Source organism: Poecile atricapillus, chromosome 5, assembly GCF_030490865.1.
Source record: "Poecile atricapillus isolate bPoeAtr1 chromosome 5, bPoeAtr1.hap1, whole genome shotgun sequence".
NCBI lineage: Eukaryota > Metazoa > Chordata > Aves > Passeriformes > Paridae > Poecile > Poecile atricapillus.
This window is the reverse complement of record NC_081253.1, coordinates 40,621,175-40,646,501: the sequence shown is the minus strand read 5'-3', so window position 1 is coordinate 40,646,501 and position 25,327 is coordinate 40,621,175. Positions and strand designations below refer to the sequence as shown.

Sequence of the window (25,327 nt, the reverse complement as noted above, 5' to 3'; positions counted from 1 at the left end):
GGGACTGATAACAGAACAAACACCCACAGGAAAGAGACCCTCTGAAGTTTGTCATCTTTTCTGAACGGCGAGAAGTTTTGTAATTTGATATCATTCATTTTTGTGCTGGGTAGTGCTGTGCCTGTGAAATAAACAGGTTTTTTCCACTTCTCTCAGAGAAATCTCTTCCCGAACCAGTTGGGGGGTGGGGGAAAAGACCCACGTGAGTTTGCTTCCCGGGGGGGGGAAGCCCCACTGGAGGTTTTCTCCTAAATTTGCCCTAAACCAGGACAGGTGGAAAATGCTTTGAAAAATCGCTAAATGACCTCAGTCTATGACAAGTCTGTCAGTCTTCAGTGGCAGCGATGGAAAAGAGTCCTTGCAGTGCTCCCTTGATAGGCACAGTCCTCCCATGAGGGATCAGCAGTGTTTCTGCTCCATCCATTCCATGGGTGCATTTCATTCCCGGATTTTCCCTGCATTTTGTCATCGGACCTTGGGCATGGTGGGCTGGCGGCAGGAAGTGCCACAAAGCTGGGGTCCTGCTGAGGGAAGAAGGTGGCATTGAGCCAATAACCTTCACTTGGCGTGTGTGATGGTGACACACCTTTCCTGACTCACCCAAAGCCACCTTTGAAATTCAAACCTGCCCTGAGTCTTTCCTAATAATTTATTGATATCGGTGACCTTGTTGCTAAGGTCTGTGGACCCGAAATGGGAGGTGAGACAAAGGGGAAGAGGTGGAGCACGGCTAGAGGCACTGGCAAAGCAGCCCTGGCCTCTCCGGTGCGAGGGCTCCTCTCTGCACAGCCCACACCATGCTGGTGGCACTGCTTCTCCCCTTCCTGTGCCTCCTGAGCCCGGCTGCTGCTGGGAAGCTGCTGGTGATCCCCATGGAGGGCAGCCACTGGCTCAGCATGAAAAAAGTGCTGCTCGAGCTGAGCAAGAGAGGGCATGAAATCGTGGTCATTGCACCGGACAACACACTCCTGATTGATTCCTCGTTTGTCTACGAACTGAAAACCTACCCTATGCCACTGATGAAGGAGGTTGTAGAAGAACACATTCGCTCCTTTACTTCAAAATCTTTCAGCCAAGAGCCTTTCCTGGTGAGATTCTGGAAGCTTTTGGCAGAGTATCGGCAGAGCGGTGCCATCTTTCATGCTTCCTGCAAGTCCTTGCTGTACAACCAAGAGCTGATGCAGTACATCAGAGACAGTCACTTTGATGCCCTGCTCACGGATCCCGTGTCACCTTGTGGGCAGATCATTGCCCTGCACTTCTCCATCCCCAGTGTTTTCTTCCTGCGGCTGGTTCCGTGTGCCTTCGAGGTTCGCGCCGCTCAGGGCCCAGACCCACCATCCTACGTGCCACGCATGTTCTCGGGAAACACCGACCACATGACCTTCTCCGAGAGGGTGAAGAACTTCCTGATTGCCCTTTCCGAGTCCTTCATCTGCAACATTGCCTACTCTCCGTTTGAAGAGCTGGCCTCAGAGTTCCTCCAAAAGCCAATGACAATGACAGAGCTTTTAAGTCATGGATCCATCTGGCTGAGGAGGATCGACTTTGTCTTTGAGTATCCCATGCCTGTCATGCCCAACATGGTTTTCATTGGAGGCATCCACTGTGGAGAGAAGAAGAAGCTGTTATCTCAGGTCAGTGGCTGGCTGGGAGAGCTTGTGGCAGTCACACCTCTGCCTGATCCAAGTGAGGTGTTTGATAAGGATGTATCTTCTCTCTCCCGGAGGGAGACTATTCACAAGAGCCTGAAGTGATGGTACAAGAGCAATGGCTTTAAGCTGTCAGAGGAAAGGATTAGATGGGATATTGGGAAGGAATCCTTCCGTGAGAGGGTGGGGAGGCCCTGGCACAGGTTGCCCAGAGAAGCTGTGGCTGCTCTAGCCCTGGAAGTGTCCCAGGCCAAACTGGATGACGCTTGGAGCAACCTGGGATAGTGGAAGGTGTCCCTGCCCATGGCAGGGGGTGGAATGGGATGAGCTTTAAGGTCCTTTTCAATCCAAACCATCCTGGCATTCTTCAGTGACCAGGTCCCTCTTTCAAACTGTTGTTTTGTGTCATGGATTTATTACAAGGCTTTGGGATCTCCTGCCATGCGTTTATTAAAGAATTTTGGCATCTCCTGTCATGGATTTCTTAGAGGCATTTGGGGACCACCTTTCATAGATTTATTAGAGGGGCTTTGGGATTTATTCTCCTGAATTTATTAGAGAGGCTCGGGGATCTCTTTTCATGGGTTTATAAGAGGTATTTGGGGACCTCCAGTCATGGATTTATTCCAGCCTTGGCTGGTGTGTTCTAGCTACCCTAGTAATTCCCTCCTGAGCCTCAAATGCCCCAGCCAGCACCTGACAAAATCAAGCTTAGAGAACAACTCCAGGATTACCCAGTCCCATCTTCACTGCCATCATCACCCCTAAACCACGTCCCCAGGAGCCACATCCAGGCTCCTCTTGGACACTTCCAGAGATGGCGACTCCACCACCTCCCTGGGAAGATTATTCCAATGCTTAACCATTCTTCCAGTGCTTTTATTTTTATTTTCTAATACTCACTCTGAACCTCCCCTGGTGCAACTGGAGGCCATTTCCTCTCATCCTTTCCCTTGGGACACAGCAAGACATCCCCATCCCAACCCACCTCCTGTCAGAGAGTTGTAGAGAGCAACAAGGTCCCCCTGAGCCTCCTTTTCTCCATAAACAGCCCCAGTTCCCTCAGCTCAGGAGATTTTTTGAACCCCTTCCTCAGCTCTGTAGCCCCTCCCTGAACATGGCTGCCCCCAAATTTGGGACTTTTCACCCAAATCCAGCCTTCCCACTCTCCCTTTGCTCAAATGTGAGCAGGGAGCGTCCTTGATCTCACCATGCCTTGAACCCAGCAAATTCCAGAATTCCTGGCTGGGATATCCTGGGATAACCAGGCCAACTGAGGGAGCCCTTGACAAGTTGACAAACACTGAGGTAATGATCAACTTCACCTGTTCCAAGATTGCCTTTGCACCCACTCCTCACACTGAAGGTTTGGATGGAAATTTGGTCCTGCAGCAGGAGGGAGGGGAGGGCAGGATATTTCCCTGCTAACCCTCACCTGATCCCACTTTGGCAAACAGCTGGGTGGCCTCACAAAATACATGAATTAACTTGTTTTTTATGAGAAAATGCTGTTTGCTAAACTGTTCAGCTTCCCAATGGGCTTTATAAAAATCTGAACCTACTTAGTAGTTCTTACTGTGGTGTTTTTCCTTTACTGCTTATAATATTCAGAGAGTGTTTTAGTCTCTTTCACCTCAGAGCTTCCCCCCTTGACTCTGAGGCTCAAAAAGTTTGTTTTCTGAGAAGCCATTGTGACATAAGACTGCTCTCTGCCACCTTTCCAGTAGAAATAATTAAAGACATTGGTAAAACATGAAAAATAAATAAAGCTGATCTGAGGAAAGCAATATACATTTCATTTTGGTGCACTGACCGTGATGTGAAGGGAGATGAGAGAGGTTGTGTGCCTGAGGGATGGAGGCTGCGTGGCTCTGAATATCCTGAGCTGTGGGTATTTTTAATTTTGGCATCAATGGCAATGCTGTGAGGCTGGGAAAATCACGTCTGTGCTGAACCTGCTCCTTTGCTGAGTCAGGTGTGCAATGAGGCCCCAGTGGTTGCTAAAACGCGTTTAGTGCTGGTCTTATTCGTGGTCAGGAGGAGCTTTCAGCTGCCTGAGGGCCACCTCTCAGGCTGGGAAACAACTCTGTAAAGTGAGAACTTGGGCTGTACAGAGAGAGGTCAGCCTCTCTCAGCACCTCTTTGTGGCGTCCCTGCCACAAAGGAGGAGACTCCTTCCAGCTCAGAAGAGCTCTGAGCCTTGTCCTGAGGGTCTCCTGCTCTATCCCTGGAGGAATCACCTGAGGATCCCTGTCCCCAACATGGAGAGGCTGTTTGTATTTGTTCCTGTGGGGCTGGGAGCTGTGCACAGCAAGGTTGCCTCCCTGGGTCCTGGGCAAGATATCACACAAGACACAACAGAGATGTGGAGTCCTGAGGGATCCGAGTTGCAGGTCAAGGAGCTAACTGAACACTGAGGAGCTGCAGAGACTCAGCATTGAAAGGGTCACAAAACCTTGGCCTTTCAAACAAGGAGGGAAAAGGCAAAAAGAACCACCCACAATCCAAAGCTGTGAATCATTAACAACAGGATTGCCAAAAGGCACAGGCAGCACAATGCACCCTACAGTTGCTTTCCAAAGCACCTTCAGGCTACAACCTGCAGGAGAAATCTCTTCCACGGCCCCTACTCCAGCTCACATGGCTCTGAGGCTTTGCTGTGCCTGGGTTTCCATCCTCCTTCTCCTGCCCAGCCTCTTGGATGGAGGGAAGCTCCTGGTGGTGCCCATGGTGGGAAGCCACTGGCTGAGCTTGCAAGAAGTGGTGGAGGAGCTGAGCAAGAGAGGACACGAGGTGGTGGTGCTGGTTCCCGAGGTGAGCTGGCAGATGGAGACGACGCAGGCCTACAAGGTGGTCACGTACCCAGTGAGTCAGACCCTGGAGGAGCTGGATAATGCCTTCCAGGAATACGTTGCTGTGCACCTGACAGAGAAGCCTTTCCCCCTGAATGTCCTGGCAATTTACAGGGCCTCGGTGAACAATTTCAAGACTTTCTTTGGGCAGTGCAAGGACCTGTTCCGCAGCCAGGAGACCCTGAGTTTCCTCAACCAAAGCGGCTTTGATGCCATCCTGACGGATCCAATCTTCATGTGCGGGGTCATCCTCGGCCATCATCTCTCCCTTCCCCTTGCGTTCGTCATGAGGGGGTTCCCTTGCGACCTGCACTTTGCAGCCGCACAGTCCCCGAGCCCTCTGTCCTACATCCCGAGACTCTTCAGCTTCAACTCAGACCACATGACTTTTTTCCAGAGAGTGGAAAATGCCCTGATTTCCCTCCTGGAGCTTGGGTACTGCAACGGTTTCTTTGGGGAAGCACTTCAGCTTTCCTCAGAAGTTCTTCAGAGGGATGTGTCCCTCACGGACCTTGTGGACTCCGCCGCCGTTTGGATCCTGAGGTTTGACTTTGTGTTCGAGTACGTCAGGCCTGTGATGCCCAACATGGTCTTTATTGGGGGGATCAACTGTGCTAAGAAGAAACCGCTGCATAAGGTAATGTTCCTTCACCTACAAATTGTACATTTCCCAATGAAAAGTCATTCTGTGGTTTCAGCAAGTTCATCGCTACTGACTTTTTTTTTTTTATTTCTGTTCATGATTGAATTCAACCAGCTTTGGGTAGTTGTTTTCCACAGGCTGAAATCCCAAGTCTCTTGACAGCGACCTGCTTGAATTCATGAGGGTTTTCTAACAAGCCAAACAAAAGAGGCATTTCACCTACCTGATGGAAAGTACTGTCCTCAGTGAATGTGTATTAAGCACCATCATATCCAGTTTTGATTACATTTCAATGGCATCTGACACATATTTCTCTTATCTGATCCAAAACCCAAGCATCCTCTTCTGTTTTTAACTCCAGGCTCATCAGCATCAGTTGGTTCACTTTTCAGATGTATTTTCACAACAAATTATTTCCAAACTGGCTGGCTGCGTTGAGTTACTCCTGTTGTGGGAGTGATATATCAATGTTGCATTGAAATGGCAAGAAATAATCATATGATCGTGGATTTGGTGAATGTCCTGGTTTAGGGCAAATTTGGGAGAAAACCTCCAATGGGGGCCCCCCCTGGGAAGCAAACCCACGTGGCCCCTTTCTCCCACCCCCCAAACGGTCCGGGAAGAGATTTCTCTGAGAGAAGTGGAAAAAACCTGTTTATTTCACAGGCACAGCACTACCCAGCACAAAAATGAACAGTATCAAATTACAAAACCTCTTGCCTTTCAGAAGAGATGACAAACTTCAGAGGGTCTCTTTCCTGTGGGTGTTCGCTCTGTTTTCAATCTCTCTGGCGCTGGAAAATGCCGCTGCCCAGGCTGGGCTCCCGGTAGTCCACAGGTGCAAGCTCCCGGTGCTCCCCTGAGTCCCCAGTCCAAAGCAGGTTCGATTTGTTTCAGAAAAGGGACAGAAAACAGTCCAGGAAGACCTCTCTGCTCTGGCTAGTTGGAAAGCCAAGGCGATCTGTGTCTTGTTGTCTGTCTGTGCTGTAGTCAAAACTCCCGATGTGGGGGGAGCGAGTACAGTCTCTGATAACAGACTCGGTACTTCTTTTCCATTCACTTTTACTCTTAGATGGAATTTTAAGAATACAAAACCTGTGTCTGGGTTAGGTGGACGAATGGGGATACAATTTAACATCATAATCAACCCAGGAGAGTGAATGACGCCTGAATGCAGAACTGAGATCAGTTTTCACACCTACTTCTTGACATCTACTTTTACCAGAGTTGCTCTGCAGGGTTTTTAAAGCTAATCTAGAAATCAAAATCTATTTTGATAGTCACCATGTAATCTCTAAAATTATAACACTGGACATTTCTTTCCAGGCACAAAGCAGGGCACAAATCTCTTTCCTAGGAAATTGCTCCCTCACTTCCAAATTGTGGTCACACAATATCTCTGCCCAATGACTTTGAGCTGAAGGGGTGGGTTTTTTCTTTCTTCTTTCAGATTTCTTTTTTGCTCTTTGACTCGCTTATGGAGAGCCCTCTAAACCTGATAAGGATGACAAAGAATATAACTATTAACTAGAATATTAGGACACAAATATTTCTAAGGCATTCTATCACATTAGGCTCACAACAGTAACACTAGTTTGAGATTTAAGAGGCAAATTCTTCCTGGTTACACAACACAAGTCTTTTGTTTTCTATCTTGAAGGTCTCAGAGCTACAAAGAATTCGTAACTTTGCTACAAGGGTGGAGGCATCCTGCCCTCATTTTATCTCTGCCAGCTCTTGTCTTCACTCTCCCGTTAGGTGAAAATCACATTTTCCATGCACCTGGAAAAATCTTGTATTGGCTGTTTCCAGCCAACTGGTTTTGCCATTGAAAAGCTGATTGAGTCCAGAGTAGAAAGCACAGCAAGCAGCAACTCCCAAGTTAATTTGATCAGCTTTTGTCACAGCAGTTGCAATAAACTCTTTGCGTCCAGCTTCCCTGCATTTAATGGGAATTCTTTCTAGATCTGTTCAGTCTCCTGCTTTCAGTCTGTGCTGTCTCCCACCTCTCCTGCCTCTCTGGCCCTCTCCAGAAATTGGTTTTCCATGTCTAAGGGTGGTTCCTCCGTGTCCAGTGTGACAGAGTGGAACTATTCCAGGGAGTGCCAGCACCCTTTGGGTGTCATGAGACAAATCCCTTTGCCTCAGGCTGCATGGATTTCTTTCTCCCGACTGAGGATGCTGGGAGTCCCACCACCATTTATAAAAAGAAGGGAGAAACTCTGTGATGATGATGATGATGATGATGATGATAGTTTTTCATCACAAGGACTTCTTTCTCAGCACCATTCAAAAGCCTTTGCTCTGGCATTGCTTTTACTTGCACAGTCCAAACACTCCTGCTGTGGGATTAGGGGAAGGCATCACACCTTCTCCTACTTTTTGTCTTGCTCACAATACATGAAAAGGGGTTTCAAGACCACAAACAAAGACCAAAACTCCTTCTTTGTGTCCCTGCGCTGGCCTCCTTTCCTTTTGTTTGCCCTGAACGCATGCATTAGTTCACTGTTTTGGTGTAGTGCCAGGAGGAAGCAAGCCAATCGGGATTGTTCTCCTCACACTTGGGATTGCATGGTACACCCTGGTGGCTTTGCCATCTTTGTAAGAGCTGCAGCTTTGGCTGCTTCCAGGGTGTGGGAATTCAACATCAGCCTCGTGTCAGCCTCAGGAATGGAGTTACATCCATTCTGCGGGGTGTATTGTTATTATTTTCTCGGTGTGTATTTTTACCAGGTCAATGGCTCTAAGCACAGCTATGGTTACAACGTGACACCCCTGCTCTTGGTGTCACAGACTTAGTGCTGACAGACTTTGAAGCTTAAACATTAACAGAAAGTACAACTGTTTTTCTCTGAATACGGCTTCCCTTCCCTTCCACAAACATGGGCAACATTACAGGCGAATCACAACCCTGTTGGAAAGTTAAATATTAATTCCCGTAGCAAACAAATCCCCTGCTTAGTCTGCATGGACCATCATATAAAGGAGGGTCTGGATCCCTGCGGAGCAGAACCCTCTGGTTCACGCCCACGGAAATGGCTCTTTTTTACCAAGGTGCCGGGGTACTTCTTCTCCTGGCACTGTCTGTAATCCTGGCTGAAAGTCGGAAGATCCTGGTGGTACCCCAGGATGGAAGTCACTGGCTCAGCATGCGCCCAGTAGTGGAGAAACTGCAGCAAAAGGGACACCTGTTGAAGGACCCCCCAGCTATTCACCAGTCTTCACAGAAGTAATTGTGAACAGTTTATTTCTATCTTTAGCACACCTTTTATCAGGTTTTACAGGGTCCGCAGGCAGAGCATGCTACTATTTTCTAACACACAGAGTTTACATTTTTTCTCCTACACACAAGGATATTGTTTTGCTTTACTCTCTCTTCTGCATGAAGGTTTCAAGGACTTTAGCCCTTAATATTACGACTTATTTTGAAGGCTGGTTTGTGCATACAGGCCTTTACTAATATATAAAATATAGCAACAATTCCCCCTTTTTGCACAAACCAGGCTTTGGATAAGATAACATACAACTTACACTGTCATCCCAATTAACATTATAAGTAAAGTCCATCCCCCTTCTAGCACAAGAGATTCAACCATCCAGTGATGCCCCAGCTGACGAACCAACTTCCAATGGGGTCACTATCTTCTTTCAGGGCATGTAACCCATCCTGTAGCTGTTGTAGTTGCTCATGGATGGAAGCTGAATGATCAGTAAGATTCAAGCAGCACATGCCTTCAAACTCCTCACAACCATGTCCTTGTGCTAAGAGCAAAAAGTCAATTGCAACTTGATTTCATAATACTGCATGACGTACACTACTCGCATCGGCTGAAAGTTCACTTAACATTGTGGATGTTAAGTTCAATTCTTTCTTAGTCTAACAAGTGAGCCTTTTTAGAGTTGCTAAGCCTTAATTCATTCAGGCTTCGCTTTGACTATTTGATGTTTTTCATTTTATCAGCTACATTCAGCAATCGATGTAAGCTTGGGTGGAATAAAGTGAGTTTCCCAAGATAACAGGGTCTTCTATGTGGACTAGCAGGAATCTAATTCCATGCTCTATCTCCACAGATTAGGAATATGGAACTAGGTAATCGCTTTGGTAATTGTTCTGTGAGATTGCACCACAAATAAAGGCCTTACTTTCAATGGTAGTAACGAGATCAGCTATAGGGTTGACTGCATCCCAGTGCTGCATTACTTTGTTGGAATTACTTTTGTCAGGGACTCAAACATTATCCATCCACCTGAGGTATTGGTGGAACTTAACAAATCTAATTCTTCTGAGGGTTCTATGGTAACATTAAGAACTTTGGTAATTTTTGCTTGCCAACAGACTTCAAGTTGTCTTAATGTGAAGCCAACAGTGCGACTGCACTCTTGCAACATTGCCAATCAATTCAGTCGGGTCTTGTTACTAATTAAACCTTTAAATGCTGGAGGATCCCATTCAGGGACTCCTATGAGACAGGTGCGAAGGGGATCTCCAGGTGTGGCTGGGCTCAGACACATTGACCTTTGGCCAGTTCAATGTGCCAGAGTGACCCATATGTTCTGTCACTTTTGGATGTTAGTTAGCAGACAGTTGGTCAGGACTATACACATCACAATTACCATAAGCAGTTTGTCCCATGCAAATGACATCATGTTTGCAAGCTCACAGCTAAAACTCCAATCATTAAATGAACTTTCAAAGATGCTTACACTAGCTCTTGAAGGGGGAATACTTATACTTTATACTAACATAGCAATTACTACACAGACTAAACTCTTTATCTTAAACTATTATCTAACTACTTTTAACACAGGTGCTCTGGTATATATGTAGTTTAAGCGTGAAAGCAATTTGCTGAAAGGCTAAAAACACAACTACATTTTGCTTTATATACAGTTAGATGGAGTCTCTACACTTTCCTTAGGTCTTCTACAGAATTTCTCCAGCACGATTCAGTCCTGGAATGTTCACTGCTCCTGTGATGTCAGCTGGCAGCTGATCGGTGACTGAGGGCTTTGATGTTCAGGTTATTCTTCAGATCCTTCTAAATCTTAAAACAAAGGATAACGGAAAAATTGGTAGAGACACAACATCATAATAACAACATAAAATTTCTGTTGGCAACTGTCTGTGTAGTGTTCAGACACAACTGTGTCCTGGCAGCTCCACTTCTGATCCATGTCTGGAGTACCAAGGCTGTGTGATGACTTCTCTGTTCACTGGATCTCATGTGTTCAGAGGCACACAGTCTGGTCAGATGAACAGGTGACCTTTTTGAACCTGCCAACAAAACACAGACACTTCTCCTCTTGAAGTTAATGAATTACACTAATTAAATGCTTTTAGGGCATCCATTTCCTCCATTTTTCTTAAAAAAAAATAAAAATGAGATGTACTTCTGTTATAAACATCAACATCAACACAAAACCATATACACAATTAATAAGAACTTATACCAGTTAAAAATCAATTAAATCATAAACATTATTAATAACATATGTAATATAAAACTACTATTAATTACTAAAACACTGCACTAGCATCGCATAGTTAGCAAACAAACAGAAACAAAAATTCATCAGTGAAGGATTGGATTCTCCGGAAATGATTCTCCAAGCTCACTTCAAAATTGATCCAGCTGTCATATTAATAGGGTCAAATTGCTGAGTCAAAAAGTGACTCAGATACTGATTTGGTACAGAAAACATCTGGATCTGTTTGGCAAACATTCTGTCCAGGTAAAGTCAGGGCTTGGCCAGGGCCTAAGACTTTAAACTGGAAAGATGCCTCTTAACATATTTTTAGAACAAGGTTCTCAATAGTAGCAGCTATGAGATGCTTACAGCACAGCAAACTGTTAAAATGCATTTGTACAAAGCAAATGATCAGGAGCCTTAGGTACCAGACCAATTAAACCATTCAGCAGTTGGTTTAATCTGAAGCCTCCCCCTTGGCAGCTGATCCTCAGCAATGGTACATCTTCTTAAAATTCTGGAAACACTGAAAAATAAGAAAGCTGTAACAAACAAAAACTGCAGAGATTGCAACAAACAATAGAACTCCCAATGAAATCAAGGGTGTCACAGACTGCATTCACTTCTATCCACAAGCAGTTTCTATCACAGATGTTTCAGTTGTGGCTGTCTTCATATCTCTAGAAAAATAACTATACTTTGCAGTTTAGACAAGTGTCTCCAATAAAACATAAAAATTTAAATTAAAAAATATTTAAACCTAACAATAATTATTTACGACAAAAGGAAATAACAAACTTAACCTTAAAAGAATATCTAAGTTATAAAACTTAACTTAAAAACATTCAAGCCTAAACATTATAAAACTTGACTGTCCTTAATTCTATTAACACTTAATCTATATTAAATAAAAACATAATCTTATTCTGTGACTACAAAAGGCAGATAAAAGTTTGATATATACCTTTCAAACACAATATAACAATAACATGGATTCACTATAAAGATTATAAAAATGTAACAAATACATCACAATTCTATGTCATCTAGCTTTGAGAATAACCCACAATAACTGCAAATGTTACTAAAAATACTTATTCATAACAGAAATTTGCCTAGTATATGCTGAAATTGGTTAGGATTTTAAAGTGCAGTTTTTCTAGAGAAAAACCACAATATCACAGGATTTGGCAAGTTGCCATTTAGCTTTTGTAGCGCTTTTCAAGAACATCAAGTCCAATTCTTAATCTAAAATCCAAAATCCAAATTGGTATATATGCAGTTATATGTGTTTTATATAACAAAAGGACTCACATTGAAATTACCTTACTAAAATTGTGGAAAAAATGAACAAATAGATAATACATGCTCTAACTTAACTTTGTCTTGTACCGTAAAGTTCTCCTAACTAATTATTTTTTACACCACAAATCTCTTCTGTAGATTTCTGTAGAAATTAATTGGAAGGTTTTCTTAGAAGTTGTAAATGACACCATATTTTAACCTTGGGTTCTAAAACCAACTATTGCAAGGCAACTTCTGTTAAACACTTTTTCTCTCTCTTTTTTTTTTTTTTTCTTTAACTTTCAAAGAACCACAATAATTTCTCTAGTAAAATCCTAAAAACTGCAATTGCATAAACTCATAATTACTTAAAACACAAAATTAAAAACATTTTGAAAACCCAATAAATCATGACTTTTTAACAAACTGGTATTATCCTGGTGCTTTTTCTTAGAGAGGGAGTGGGGGGTGGACTGCCTGCCCTGCTGCTGCTGCAGCTCTGCTGCTGTTATCTTTCTTTACATTCTCTACATACTCTCGCAGAGAGGAAAAATGGAGAAAAAGAAAAAAAACCTCACAAAGTTAACTTTAACAAATGCAGTTTTTTCTCTCAATCTCTCTTGTTGTTCGCCGACAGAGGAAAAAGGGCACGATTTTACAGAAGCAGGCGATGTTACATGAAAAGTCTCTCACGGCCAGGTGCTAACAACGGCGACCATTGCAGCTCATCAGTGTGGCCTTGGAACTTTTCTTGCGCTGCCTCTGCCCCGAGGGTGCCTTTGTTCTCTGCGCCCACCTCAGTGCTCTCCCATGTCCCCCTGGTTCGGGTGGAAACCAGTCTAAATTTGGCTTCTTTTCTTCCAGGGTGGTAAAGATGGAACTTAAATAAAATTGTAATGCTAAAAGTGACTCCAAAAATGAAGCAAATATTTCTGGATGTATCACATCCTGCCATAACTGAACAGATTCTGTTTGTTGTTTCAGCATTCGCTGTGGAACTTTTTTTTTTTTTTTTTCTCATTATTTTCTTCTCTTTGACTCTCCCTCCCTCTCTCCATGGGCAGCATAGATAGGAGTGTTTGCCCAGCAGTGGGAGGTAAAGGCGTCTGCCGCTGTGACGCAGGTAGAATTACGGGGTTCACAGCCTCAGCATATCTCATTTTTCTCTTTTTTAAGGTATTAATTACAATCTGCCAAGTTCGACCAAGAAACACAGTGTCCTTGCTCTTTTCCGTAATTGCCGTTTCCCATATCAGAGCCGATATATATCAGTCCGTTCTTGTACCGCAAAAAGCAGTGAGCACTGCAAATGCCTGTGATAATTAGCCCATATAATGAGCATATACAGGTTGTTTTCCCGGGCTGCTTCGCCTCGTTTAACGAGGATGCTGAGAAGCAGTTTTTCCGCCGCCGCAAATTCCACATCCATGCTAGCGGCCCGCGAGAGGGAAGGTTGCGACCCTTCTACTACGCTCTCGCCTCTCGGTCCCCCCCAGCAGCCTGAATTTCCACGTTCTACTGCTCCGCGTCTCACCGCGCTCAGGCTGCCTATCTGGTGCCTATCCAAGCCCGCGACGTCTAACGCCCAGATCCACTCCGCTGACTCCAAAACCCCTCTGCCCGCAGGGGTGTCTCTGATCGGAGCGCCAGATGTTGAAGGACCCCCCAGCTATTCACCAGTCTTCACAGAAGTAATTGTGATCGCTGTTTATTTCTATCTTTAGCACACCTTTTATCAGGTTTTACAGGGTCCGCAGGCAGAGCAAGCTACTATTGGCTAACACACAGAGTTTACATTTTTTCTCCTACACACAAGGATATTGTTTTACTTTACTCTCTCTTCTGCATGAAGGTTTCAAGGACTTTAGCCATTAATATTACGACTTATTTCAAAGGCTGGTTTGTGCATACAGGCCTTTACTAATATATAAAATATAGCAACAGACACCAAGTTGTTGTGGTTGTACAAAGGAGCCTCAGAATTACACAGTGAAAGTGTATCCAATCCCTTACACAGACGAATACTTGGATGAAATGCTCAAGACCTACATTAATGTCCATTTTCTTGAACAATCTGTTTTGAATGTTGTTCTTACCTCGTATCAAAGCACGATAGCAATCTCCTCGATCTTCTTCACCAACTGTAAGAGCCTGCTGCAGAACGAGGAGCTGATGCAGGACTTGAAAGCGAGCAAATTCGATGTGGTTTTCACAGATCCCATCCTGATGTGTGGGCCCCTGGTGGCTGAGTATCTTTCTGTTCCTTCCATCTACTTCCTGCGGGGCTTTCCCTGCGGAATGGATTCCGCTGCTACCCGGTGTCCAAGCCCTCCCTCCTATGTCCCCAGGTTATTCTTGGATAATTCAGACAGCATGATGTTTTCCCAACGGGTGAAGAACATGCTGGTCCATCTGCTGGAGCTCTTCTACTGTAAGCCTATCTATGATAACTTTGAAGAACTTGCCTACGAGCTTTTCAAAAAGAAAGTGACAGTGACAGAACTCCTGAGCCGTGGATCCTTCTGGCTGATGAGATACGATTTTGTGTTTGAGTTCCCGAGACCAGTGATGCCAAACATGGCTTTTATCGGAGGGATTAACTGTGTTCAGAGGAGAAAACTGTCTCAGGTACAAAATTTTCTTTGGTTTTTAGAGGGCAAAGGCAAAAATAGAAATGTGTCATGGAATTGCAGAATGGCTTGGGTTGAAAGGGACCTTCAAGATCATCTCAGTTCACCCCCCTGCTGTCCTGGGCAAGGGATGTCACTCACATCCTTACATCAAATCCTGACTGACAGCAGCTGGGTGTTTAAAGATAGAAATCCTGCATGATGCAGAAATGTTATTTCCTCATACCCAGCATTCAGATGATATCACATCCTGCCAAACCTAAAGCCTTACCAGACTTAATTAGGACAATTTAAGTGACATAGAGCTTCTATGCAAATGCTTGTCTTTTTTGTTGAACTCAAGAATTTTTGATATCCTCCTTTCCCAGCTGTCCTGTGGACTGTCTCTCCATACTTCCATATATCCATTCTCCTTTCATCCACACCGAAGGTTCTTGGGCTGAAGGTTTTACCTCTTTGCTATCAGAGACATCCACTAGATTGCCTCCTTTCCATCTGCCTTTATTGTCAAGGTGTCAATAGCTAAGCCCCACAGGAAATCTGCTTTCAGTTCCATCCTCCCCCTTTTTTGTTTTTTTTTTTTAAATTGCTGAATTAGGCTTTAAGCTTTTCTGGGTATGGTTATCTCCTGTCAATGTCCATTTGGGCTTCTGTGAACCAACCTTCCCATGTTCATTTGGCAGCCTTGTCTGAGGCCATGGCCCCTCTTCTGTGCATGCCCTTCCTCGGAGCTGTTTGAAATCTCCCCATTAAGTTAATCCATGTTTTAAACTACCAATATGGGCTCAGAGCAGGTGATGGAGCTGCTGCTCCTTTTGGAGGGCAGGTTCTCAGCAAAGTCCAAGATTTGCCACCAGGCTTGGGAAGGAACACACAGAAACTGCATGGGGGATAAAAGCTTCAGGAAGAATTTAAAGCCCAGGATGCCCTGGAGAAGGAAATTGTTTCCCATATTCACCTACTTAGGAACTTTCATGAGAGGTTATCACCAGCAATAACCCGCCAGCAATTTAGAGCCAACAAAGACCTGGATACCGGGTTGAGGTCATGAACTGACCCAACATTGGTCATGAACTGACCCCTCTTTGGCCGTGAATGATTCCTGCCTTTGTGAACTGGAGAGGAGTTGTTGGTCTTTGTTATCTGGAGTACAAGGGTGAAATGCTCTTTTACAACTTCATTTTATGTCTGGTAGGGTAAGGGGTTAGACGAAAGTTATACGGAGACATGGGGAAAGATTTTCTGCTGGCTGCTTATCCTCCAAAAAAATGCAAGTCTACATGAAGGAAAGTTCATTTTTCTCAGGCTGCCAGCTGGTTTTGACTATTGAAAAATCAGCAAAACCAAAACTGTACCGACCTGTACCCTGGTACTGTAACACTGATTGCTCATATTAACCTCTACAGCAAGTTATGTTTCACTGCACAACTTGCATCCATTTCATTAGGGTGGAAAATGCTTTGAAAAATTGCTAAATGACCTCAGTCTATGACAAGTCTGTCAGTCTTCAGTGGCAGCGATGGAAAAGAGTCCTTGCAGTGCTCCCTTGATAGGCACAGTCCTCCCATGAGGGATCAGCAGTGTTTCTGCTCCATCCATTCCATGGGTGCATTTCATTCCCGGATTTTCCCTGCATTTTGTCATTGGACCTCAGGCGTGGTGGGCTGGCAGCAGGAAGTGCCACAAAGCTGGGGTCCTGCTGAGGGAAGAAGGTGGCATTGAGCCAATAACCTTCACTTGGCGTGTGTGACAGTGACACACCTTTCCTGACTCACTCAAAGCCACCTTTGAAATTCAAACCTGCCCTGAGTCTTTCCTAATAATTTATTGATATCGGTGACCTTGTTGCAAAGGTCTGTGGACCCGAAATGGGAGGTGAGACAAAGGGGAAGAGGTGGAGCACGGCTAGAGGCACTGGCAAAGCAGCCCTGGCCTCTCCAGTGCGAGGGCTTTTCTCTGCACAGCCCACACCATGCTGGTGGCACTGCTTCTCCCCTTCCTGTGCCTCCTGAGCCCGGCTGCTGCTGGGAAGCTGCTGGTGATCCCCATGGAGGGCAGCCACTGGCTCAGCATGAAAAAAGTGCTGCTCGAGCTGAGCAAGAGAGGGCACGAAATTGTGGTCATTGCACCGGACAACAAAATCCTGATTGATTCCTCGGGTGTCTACGAACTGAAAACCTACCCTGTGCCATTCACAAAGGAGGATATGGAAGAACACATACGGTCTACTACTGCAAGAACTTTCAGCCAAGAGCCTTTCCTGGTGAGATTCTGGAAGCTTTTGGGAGATTACAAGAAGAGTGGGACCCTTTTTCATGCTTCCTGCAAGTCCTTGCTGTACAACCAAGAGCTGATGCAGTACATCAGAGACAGTCACTTTGATACCCTGCTCACGGATCCTGTGTCACCTTGTGGGCAGATCATTGCCCTGCACTTCTCCATCCCCAGCGTTTTCTTCCTGCGGCTGGTTCCATGTGCCTTCGAGGTTCGCGCCGCTCAGGGCCCAGACCCACCATCCTACGTGCCACGCATGTTCTCGGAAAACACCGACCACATGACCTTCTCCGAGAGGGTGAAGAACTTCCTGATTGCCCTTTCCGAGTCCTTCATCTGCAACATTGCCTACTCTCCGTTTGAAGAGCTGGCCTCAGAGTTCCTCCAAAAGCCAATGACAATGACAGAGCTTTTAAGTCATGGATCCATCTGGCTGAGGAGGATCGACTTTGTCTTTGAGTATCCCATGCCTGTCATGCCCAACATGGTTTTCATTGGAGGCATCCACTGTGGAGAGAAGAAGAAGCCGTTATCTCAGGTCAGTGGCTGGCTGGGAGAGCTTGTGGCAGTCACACCTCTGTCTTATCCAAGTGAGGTGTTTGATAGGGATGTATCTTCTCTCTCCCGGAGGGAGACTATTTACAAGAGCCTGAAGTGATGGTACAAGAGCAATGGCTTTAAGCTGTCAGAGGAAAGGATTAGATGGGATATTGGGAAGGAATCCTTCCCTGAGAGGGTGGTGAGGCCCTGGCAGAGGTTGCCCAGAGAAGATGTGGCTGCTCTGAAAGAAATTGGCTAGGAGACAAGACTCCTGTTTTATGCCTTTATTAGGGCTCAACTCTTGCGGTGGGGGCCCAAGGGGTCGCTTGCACCACAGTTGCTCTCACACTGGCAGCTCCAAGGAGGAGGCACAATTCAGCTTTGCAGCACACTCTGCAGAGCTCAGGCTTCCATCCTCATGGAAATAACCACAAGGCCTGTCATTCTGGCTCATTTTGTAGGGTGGTCCGTCCTTTCCAGTCCTCTTTAGGTCATGGTGATGCAGGAAAATTGTTTCTAAGCAGGCTTAGGTGATGGAGGAAGATGATCTTTCATCATAGCTTGCTAGAATATGTTTCTTTGTCCTTTTATTCTTTTGTTAGCTCATTGTTTTTGTGTCTTGCATGCCTTAGTTTGCTTATTATTCGGTTGCACAGCTCCCATGGGAGTTGCTTGGTTCTGCGGCATAGCTCCTTAAGGGGTTGCTTTTGTTACAGTGTGGCAGGGAAGTCAGGAAAAGGGATAGAGGAATGTCTCATAAGAACTCTTAAAACACTTCAAAAACTGGTAAGTAATTAACATTACTAATAACCATCGGAGTAAACAACGGGTACAACAAACAAGGTTTACAAATGGGATAAGAACATTAACTGTGCATAATTAAACACAGTATTTTAACCAGGGTGGATTTCTTGAGAGATTTTATTCATGACATGTTCCACCCCTGGAAGTGTCCCAGGCCAGTTTGGATGAGGCTTGGAGCAACCTGGGATAGTGGAAGGTGCCCCTGCCCATGGCAGGGGGTGAAATAGGATGAGCTTTAAGGTCCTTTTCAATCCAAACCATCCTAGCATTCTACCTTAGGATATAATTTAGCTTAAGACTTTCTTTACAGCCAATCCACATAAAATCCAGGCCAGGAGCACAGGATGTGACTCCAGTTCCTTTCTTTAGGTCTGCCCATCTTGGGGATTTTGTTTCATGAGGGCATCATGTGCTATGCTGTGTTTAATTCCAGCTGAAATCAGGCACAGAAATTCTCTGGCAGGAATTAATGCCGAAAGTGGCTGGTGAATTATAACAGCTCTTCCAGTAATTCTTTGCCTCATGTAGAAGGCTGGAGAATATTTCTTCAAGACCATTAGCTGCTTATCTAGTCAGAAAAATACCTCACTGGGTTATACCTCACATGGTGCAAGAGCATCATGTTCTCTGTTATGTACCAGCAGCTTTTAAGACAAAAGCTCATATTTTGTGGTGAAGGTCTAACAGCTTCCATGAAAACCATCTGAAATCTTGGCTGCTATTTTAGGACACATCCAGTTTGGATGGGGAAATGTTGACGGGTGGTTGCTGGGGAATCTGTGCTCTAAAAAGCCATTGATTAGCTTGGTGGTGCTCAGGAGGTACATTAGCTTCTTGCTGCATGTGATGTGTATTCTTGCTTGCTTGTGCTGTCAGTGGAACAGTCTCATATTCCAGGGATTAATTGGAAGAGGAGATAGAGGAGAAGGGAACTCTCCTCAACAGTGATGGATCTGTAGCTAGTGTCATGCTGCTGTCTCAGCAATTCATCATTTGGTTTCCTAAAAAGGAAGAAGTTTTATCTTTATGAATATTACTTTAAAAAGTTTACTTAAAACTCTCCTCTCTTCTTCCCTCAAACTTTTTTCACCTGCCAGTCTTCCCAGAGCCCTTAGAATGGATTCTTCTGGCCTAGAACCATTCTTATTCTTCTCTCAAATTTACAGGCTTTTGTGCACATGAATGAGAGAATATTCACAAGAAAAGAGATTTGCTTTTTACACCTTCCCCAGAGCCAACCTTCCCTACCCTTGGGCTTTACTTCACTCCTCACACTTCCCTAGTGCCAGCACTGAGTTGTTTGTTTCTGTTGCTCTGTTTTTTTACTAAAATCTCTTTGAAATTGTTACTAAGCCCCACTTTTATCCGGGCAGTGCTTTCTCTTGTCTCTCCTGTCCATCAGAGCTGGTTAACAGCTCCTCAGGGACAAGGCCAGGCAGATCCTCTGGGAAAGCAGCAGGATATCCTGCCTGCAGGCAAAGCCATGGAGCAGCTCCAGAGTGGAACCAAATTATTCTCTGAGGGCAAGGTTCCCTCTTTTTTTTTTTCTTTTTTTTTTTTTTTTCCAGGGGATAAAGACCATAGTCCAGTAGCAATATTTATTGCAGAAATACTGATTTCACTCCTGATTTCTTCCTATTGCTCCTGGAAGGAGAAAATGATGGAGAGAGATAGGTCAGGATGAGAACAAGGAGTGGTGTGCGTGACAGCATCAATCCAGTGTTTTCCCTTCACTGATGCAAGCCTCCCTGCTTGGATTAAATCAGTACCTGGTAGTGTTCCTGACTCCAGTGCTGAGCTGTATGTAAATCCCAGAGCCTCTTCCTACGGGTTTACGTAGATAGTGTGCTGTGTAGTGGCACACTTTTATAATTTTAAATATAACTCACCAAGCATTTCAGAACAACTGTAAAATGCTTCTCAAAAAGAAGGAAAGAAAGAAAGCATTTTTATATCAGCAAGCCTGATTATTTCCAAGTGCCAGCACTATTCTAGGGGATTTACTTTGGCAGAGCCTGATTTTATTTTCAATCTAGCATCAATCAGCACAGATTGAGGCGGAAGGAAGCCTCAAGTACCAAGCCCAAGTTCTGCACAACCCACATTTATTTATCACTTAAATGGTTCATCAGTGCCTTCAATAGTTACCAGTGAATGGTTCTGCTGGAAAAGCCAGGTCGTTAATGGGGGTATGTAGGCTGTATTTAAAAGCTGCTAGGACGAGATAGATAAGCAGAATTTGGATTTCTGGGAACATGTCTCCTGTGGGTAAATACAGCTCCTCAGTTTCTTCTTTCATCAGGGATTCTGCTTTTCCTGTCTCTGCTGTGCTCAGCCAGTGGTGGGAAGCTGCTGGTGGTGCCCATGGATGAGAATCACCGGCTCAGCCTGTGCTTGCTGCTGGTGGCCCTCAGCCAGAAAGGCCACCACATTGTTATAAATAAAATCAGCCAAATTTATCAATAATACAATAATTCTTTTATTGAAAAAATTGCAAAAACTGAGTTATGGAAACAACCACAATCACTGTCAGCGTCAAGCCCAGGATCAGCGCTGAGTGAACTCTGATTCAGCCTCTATCGCACTGACTCCCCCAAGTTCACCACCTGTCCTTTGGAGAGATGAGGTTTTATACAGTTTTTACAGCCTGAGGCTGTGCAGACTTAGTTTTTTCTTTCTTCCAGAATTTGTTGCATATTCATATTTTCTGTTGGTACTAAGTTTCCAAGAAAGGAAGGAAAGGTTTGAGTGGTTTTCGTGGGAACTGAGTATTGAGATGCATGGTCTGGAGAATCAGATCAGGTCGGTATCAGGCGTAAATCACAGGGTCATCAGTACGCCTATCTTGCTCGGGTGGGCCTTGTTCTCCTTGGTGCCATCCTGTTCTTCTGCAAATTACCCTTCTCCTTCGGCTCCTGGCTGTTGCAATTCCTTGCTGTGCATGTGTGTTTGACATTTGTAACAATTTTTATTTCTTTTTTCTGCTTATATACATATACAATAAAACCCGAATTATACAACTATGTATTATAACATTGTCACCATGGCACCAGATGCAAACTCAAGTGTGGAATCTGCATATTGCACCCTCAAAAGGTATCCAGTGCCATGACATAGGGAAGAGCTGAGAGCACGTGTGCGCTCCCTTGCTGTGAGAAATGAGCCTCAGTCTTTAAAATGTTGAAAGTTTAATAAGCGATAAAAAAGGACCTTTACAGTGCTGGATGCATAGCCATAGCTAGATGCACACCAGGTAATAACTCTTCTTATCTACTTTTTCACTGCATTGATGAAATGAGTATTTATGAAGATTATACATATTCAAGCATTCTTTTGAGTTCTTTTACACGTTCCAGGAATTCTTTAGCTTGGTTTGACCCGTCGTGCAATAGTGTAGATTTGATTTTTGAGAGTTGTGTATGCTATTTTCTCACAACAACAAATGGGGAGTTATTCATAGTCGAATGATCAGTGGCAGAAATCCTCTTCACATCCTTTCTTTTGTGTTACATGTGTGGTTCTTTCAATGTTATCTACTCATATGGAGAGTTTTAGCTATTTCCACAGACTTATCTGAGTTATTCTCACTATTGTCCATTAGTTAAAAAAACAAAGGCATTAGCCACTTCTGCAAAAGTTAACATTACAATGCATAACACATGGTCTCTATTTTAATATTTTGCAAAAGTCTAAACTATAATATATGTTTATCACACTGGTATATATATGAGCTACACAGGGCCAGGACATTGGCCACAAAAGCTGAAAAATTATACCGTATCAAAACCAGTTAAAAGTGATTACAAACTGTATGATTAATAATAATTTGCAAAAGCCAATGCATAATAGTGAAAGCCAACAACTACATGGTTATTTATAACTCTTGAGAATGATCTTGTAGCAGCATGTGCGATGGTGGTGATGGCTGCTACCTTCTGAAAGCGTTCCCAAAAGGGTCTTTGTATGGAGCTCCAGTGAAGGTGTATTGCAGCCACACACTGAAGGTGTCCATGGACAAAGACAGTGATGATTGGAGGGTCCAGGATTATATAATGGGAAACAGGGGTGTATTGGAGTGTAAAAAATGCTCGCTCGCGGTGAGAGACTTCTCCAGGGTCAAGCTGTTCAAGTATAAGCAATTTATTATAAGGGTGAAAGGAGGGGAGACCCGCGTCCGCCACCAGCCTCGGCATCCACGTGGTCCGGGGGAGGGGAGAGAGAACAGGTAGAACAGGGGAGGTGAGGTTGGATGGGGGAGGGAGGGAGTAAGAGAGCAGAGGGAAAGAGGGAAAAAGCAGAGGGAGAGAGCAGGGAAGACGAGAGGGGTAGGAGCAGGGAGAGGGGGCTGGGAGTTAGGAGTGGGGGAGAGGGGTAGAGGGGTAAGAGGGAAAGGCTAAGGGGTAAGGGGTAAGAGGTAAGAGTTAAGAGAAAAGAGAGCTAAGAGAGCGAAGCTCTTGTTACAATCCAATATATCTTTTTCTATCGTGAATATTTTAATTCTTAGTAACCAATCACCATGAGACACACCCACTAAAGAATTTACATACAGCCTATGCGCTTCCCTATATTAACATACAGTGTTGCATTTTAGATTCTACAAAACTTTACAAGTTCTTTCCTTGCTTCTTGACCTTTGTACTTTTCTATCAGCAGAAGGACATTGTTTTATCAACAGGGATTCTCCTCTAGCTGGCTAGGCTATTGTTCTTTGGTTAAACAGTACTCAGTAGCCTATGACTCAAAGCAGGCTTTCATTTCTACTTTGATTCTAGCCCTCACATTTTTAGAATCTTCTGCCAAACAATTACATTCATAAGGTTTCCCTGTTTCACCTTCCCCAACAGGGGTGGATCTGAGGGTCAAAGGCCAATGGGAATAGGGGAAAGTGGTGCATAGGCGGAGCAACTTACTAAGGGGGACCAATAGGGTAATGGAGGCGGAGAAATGCACCAAACTGGGGCCAATAGGGAAACAGGGAGGGGAGAACATTCTAGGGAAAGTACAGATAAGGTGAACTGGGGCTGAACTGGGTGACATAAACCAACGGGAAACAACATATTAACATACAGCTGCAGAGATCTGTGGGAGAGAGGTGTCTCTAACCCCAGACTGGAGGCATTGTTTAGGGCCTCCTTTCCACAACTGGGGTGTGGGGATTCTTGTCACAGGCTTTTGGGCCTCCACAGTCATAGGCCCCTGGGCCTCCACATGATCTTTTTGAAAGAAAATATTTTCATCAAAGAATTACTGCTGTCCTTGAAAAAGTCTGGCTCATCTCCAACCTCTACACCTCCTGTGGCAGTCTGCTGTGCAACAAGGATCTGATGCAGTATCTCCAAGGCAGTAAATTTGACATTGTTCTCATGGATCCTCTTGTATCTTGCAGACAAATCCTGTCTCTGCGTCTCTCAGTCCCATCTGTTTTCTCTCTCTGGGGATTTCCTTGCAGTTCAGAATTGCAGGTTACTCAGTCCCCATACCTGCCTTCCTACTTTCCAAGAGCATTTACACATAGCTCAGACCACATTGTGTTTATCCAGCATGTGTAAAACTCAGTTCCCAAGTTCACAGATTCCTTCCATTTCCATTCCATTCCTTTGCCATTTTGCCTATTTCCCATTTAAACTTCTGGGCTCAGATGTTCTTCACAGACAAGTAACAGTGGAGGAGCTCTTAAGCCATGGATCCATTTGGCTTGAAAGAACAGATCTGGGGTTTGAGTATCCCATGCCAGTGATGACCAACATAGTTTTTATTGAAGGTATAAATTGTGGAAAGAAAAAGCCACTATCTCAGGTCAGTGATTGCCATGGTAAAATATATGAATGTTAAATGCTGTTTGCGAATGCTTTGTGTGTCTCTGTGTCCGTTAATTGGTTTTACTGTTACAATTAATTTTTAAAAACAGGGAATCCTTTTGGTTAATAGACCCTGCCTTTCATAATTTAGAAATTAAGCACCATGATGCACAAAGTGGTAGATAATGTTCTGGTTGCACTGGCAGCCTCTGCATCCGCAAGAGCTTTATGCTGCCTTCCCAAAAGTTTCCCTACAAAGGATGTGCCTAGAGCCACAATAATTTTATAAATGTCCTTAAAAATATTCTGGTGCAGGCTATCAATGTCAACACTAAATGATTCTGCTGTCAAAATTACTTCTGTGTAATAGTTTTCATGATTAGGGCTTGTCTGCAAATCCTATCTGTGCATTAATATTGTTTGTTTTCATGGCCCAGGGGCAAACTCTTCCCAGACTGATCTAGAATGGTGTTTCTGAGTTGCTAATCGAGTTTTAAGTACAGCTGGCAAAAACCATGGCTATGTCCCTCCTCCTTCCAGCCTCTACTTTATCCTTCCAAAAAGAGGCTTTGCAGGGAAATGAACTTTGATAGCAAATTTTCCATTTTCCTTGCAGTGTCACAATATAAAACTGGTGAAGAATCCAGACCATTTCCCATGTGAAGCTTTAATATTTTTTCCAGTCTTTTGCAAACAGAAAATGATATAGAATATCAGGAGAGAAGGAATTATCTTGCACTGAAAATTCTTGTTTGGAAAATTGAAGATCTGTTAATCAGCTCTTTTGAGCAGACCACTTGTTGAAGGATCCTCCTTTTACTTAAATCATAGAATGTCTCCTAGAAGGATCTGTTCTGTAATCTTCCCAGGCACAAAGGTGAGGCTGACAGGTTGGTAGTTCCCAGGGGATTCCTTTCTGTCCTTTTTCAAGGTGGGTCCAAAGTTTCCCTTTTCCCTGTGACTTCACCTAACTGCCAGGACTTTTCAAGTATCATGGAGAGTGCCTTGGCAACTCCATCAACCAATTCCCTCAGGACTCTGGGATGCATCTCATGGGGTCCCATGGGTTGGGTCATCAGGTGCCCTTACATTTGGGTTCCTCAAGTGGTCACCAAGCTGATCTTCTCTTACACTGGGTGGAATTTTGCTTCCCCAGCCCCATCTTGCCATCCATCTACTTGAGAAGTGTGGGAAGAGAGGTTGCCGGTGAAGGCTGAGGCAAGAAAAGTTCTTGAGTCACTCGGCCTTCACCTTGTCCATTATTACCAGTTTCCTAATCTTGGGGGGTGGGGGGGAAACACTACCTTTGACCTTCCTGTAGTGGCTGACAGACCTGCAGTGGCCCTTCTCATTATTTTCACCCCTGGCCAAGTTCAGTTCC

The 25,327-nt window shown here is 44.4% G+C and overlaps 1 protein-coding gene across 1 annotated transcript; it reads left to right on the top strand.

The window, feature by feature from the left end:
- Window positions 1–320: 320 nt before the first annotated feature.
- LOC131579946 (UDP-glucuronosyltransferase 1A1-like) lies at window positions 321–1,757 on the top strand. Its single transcript, XM_058840534.1, has one exon. It carries the CDS (start codon window positions 798–800, stop codon window positions 1,755–1,757), a length of 960 nt encoding a protein of 319 aa, XP_058696517.1. The 5' UTR covers window positions 321–797.
- The last annotated feature ends 23,570 nt before the right edge of the window (window positions 1,758–25,327 follow it).

Coding starts and splice junctions, on each gene's coding strand:
- LOC131579946 (XM_058840534.1), top strand. CDS start 798: ATGCTGGTGGCACTGCTTCTCCCCTTCCTGTGCCTCCTGAGCCCGGCT.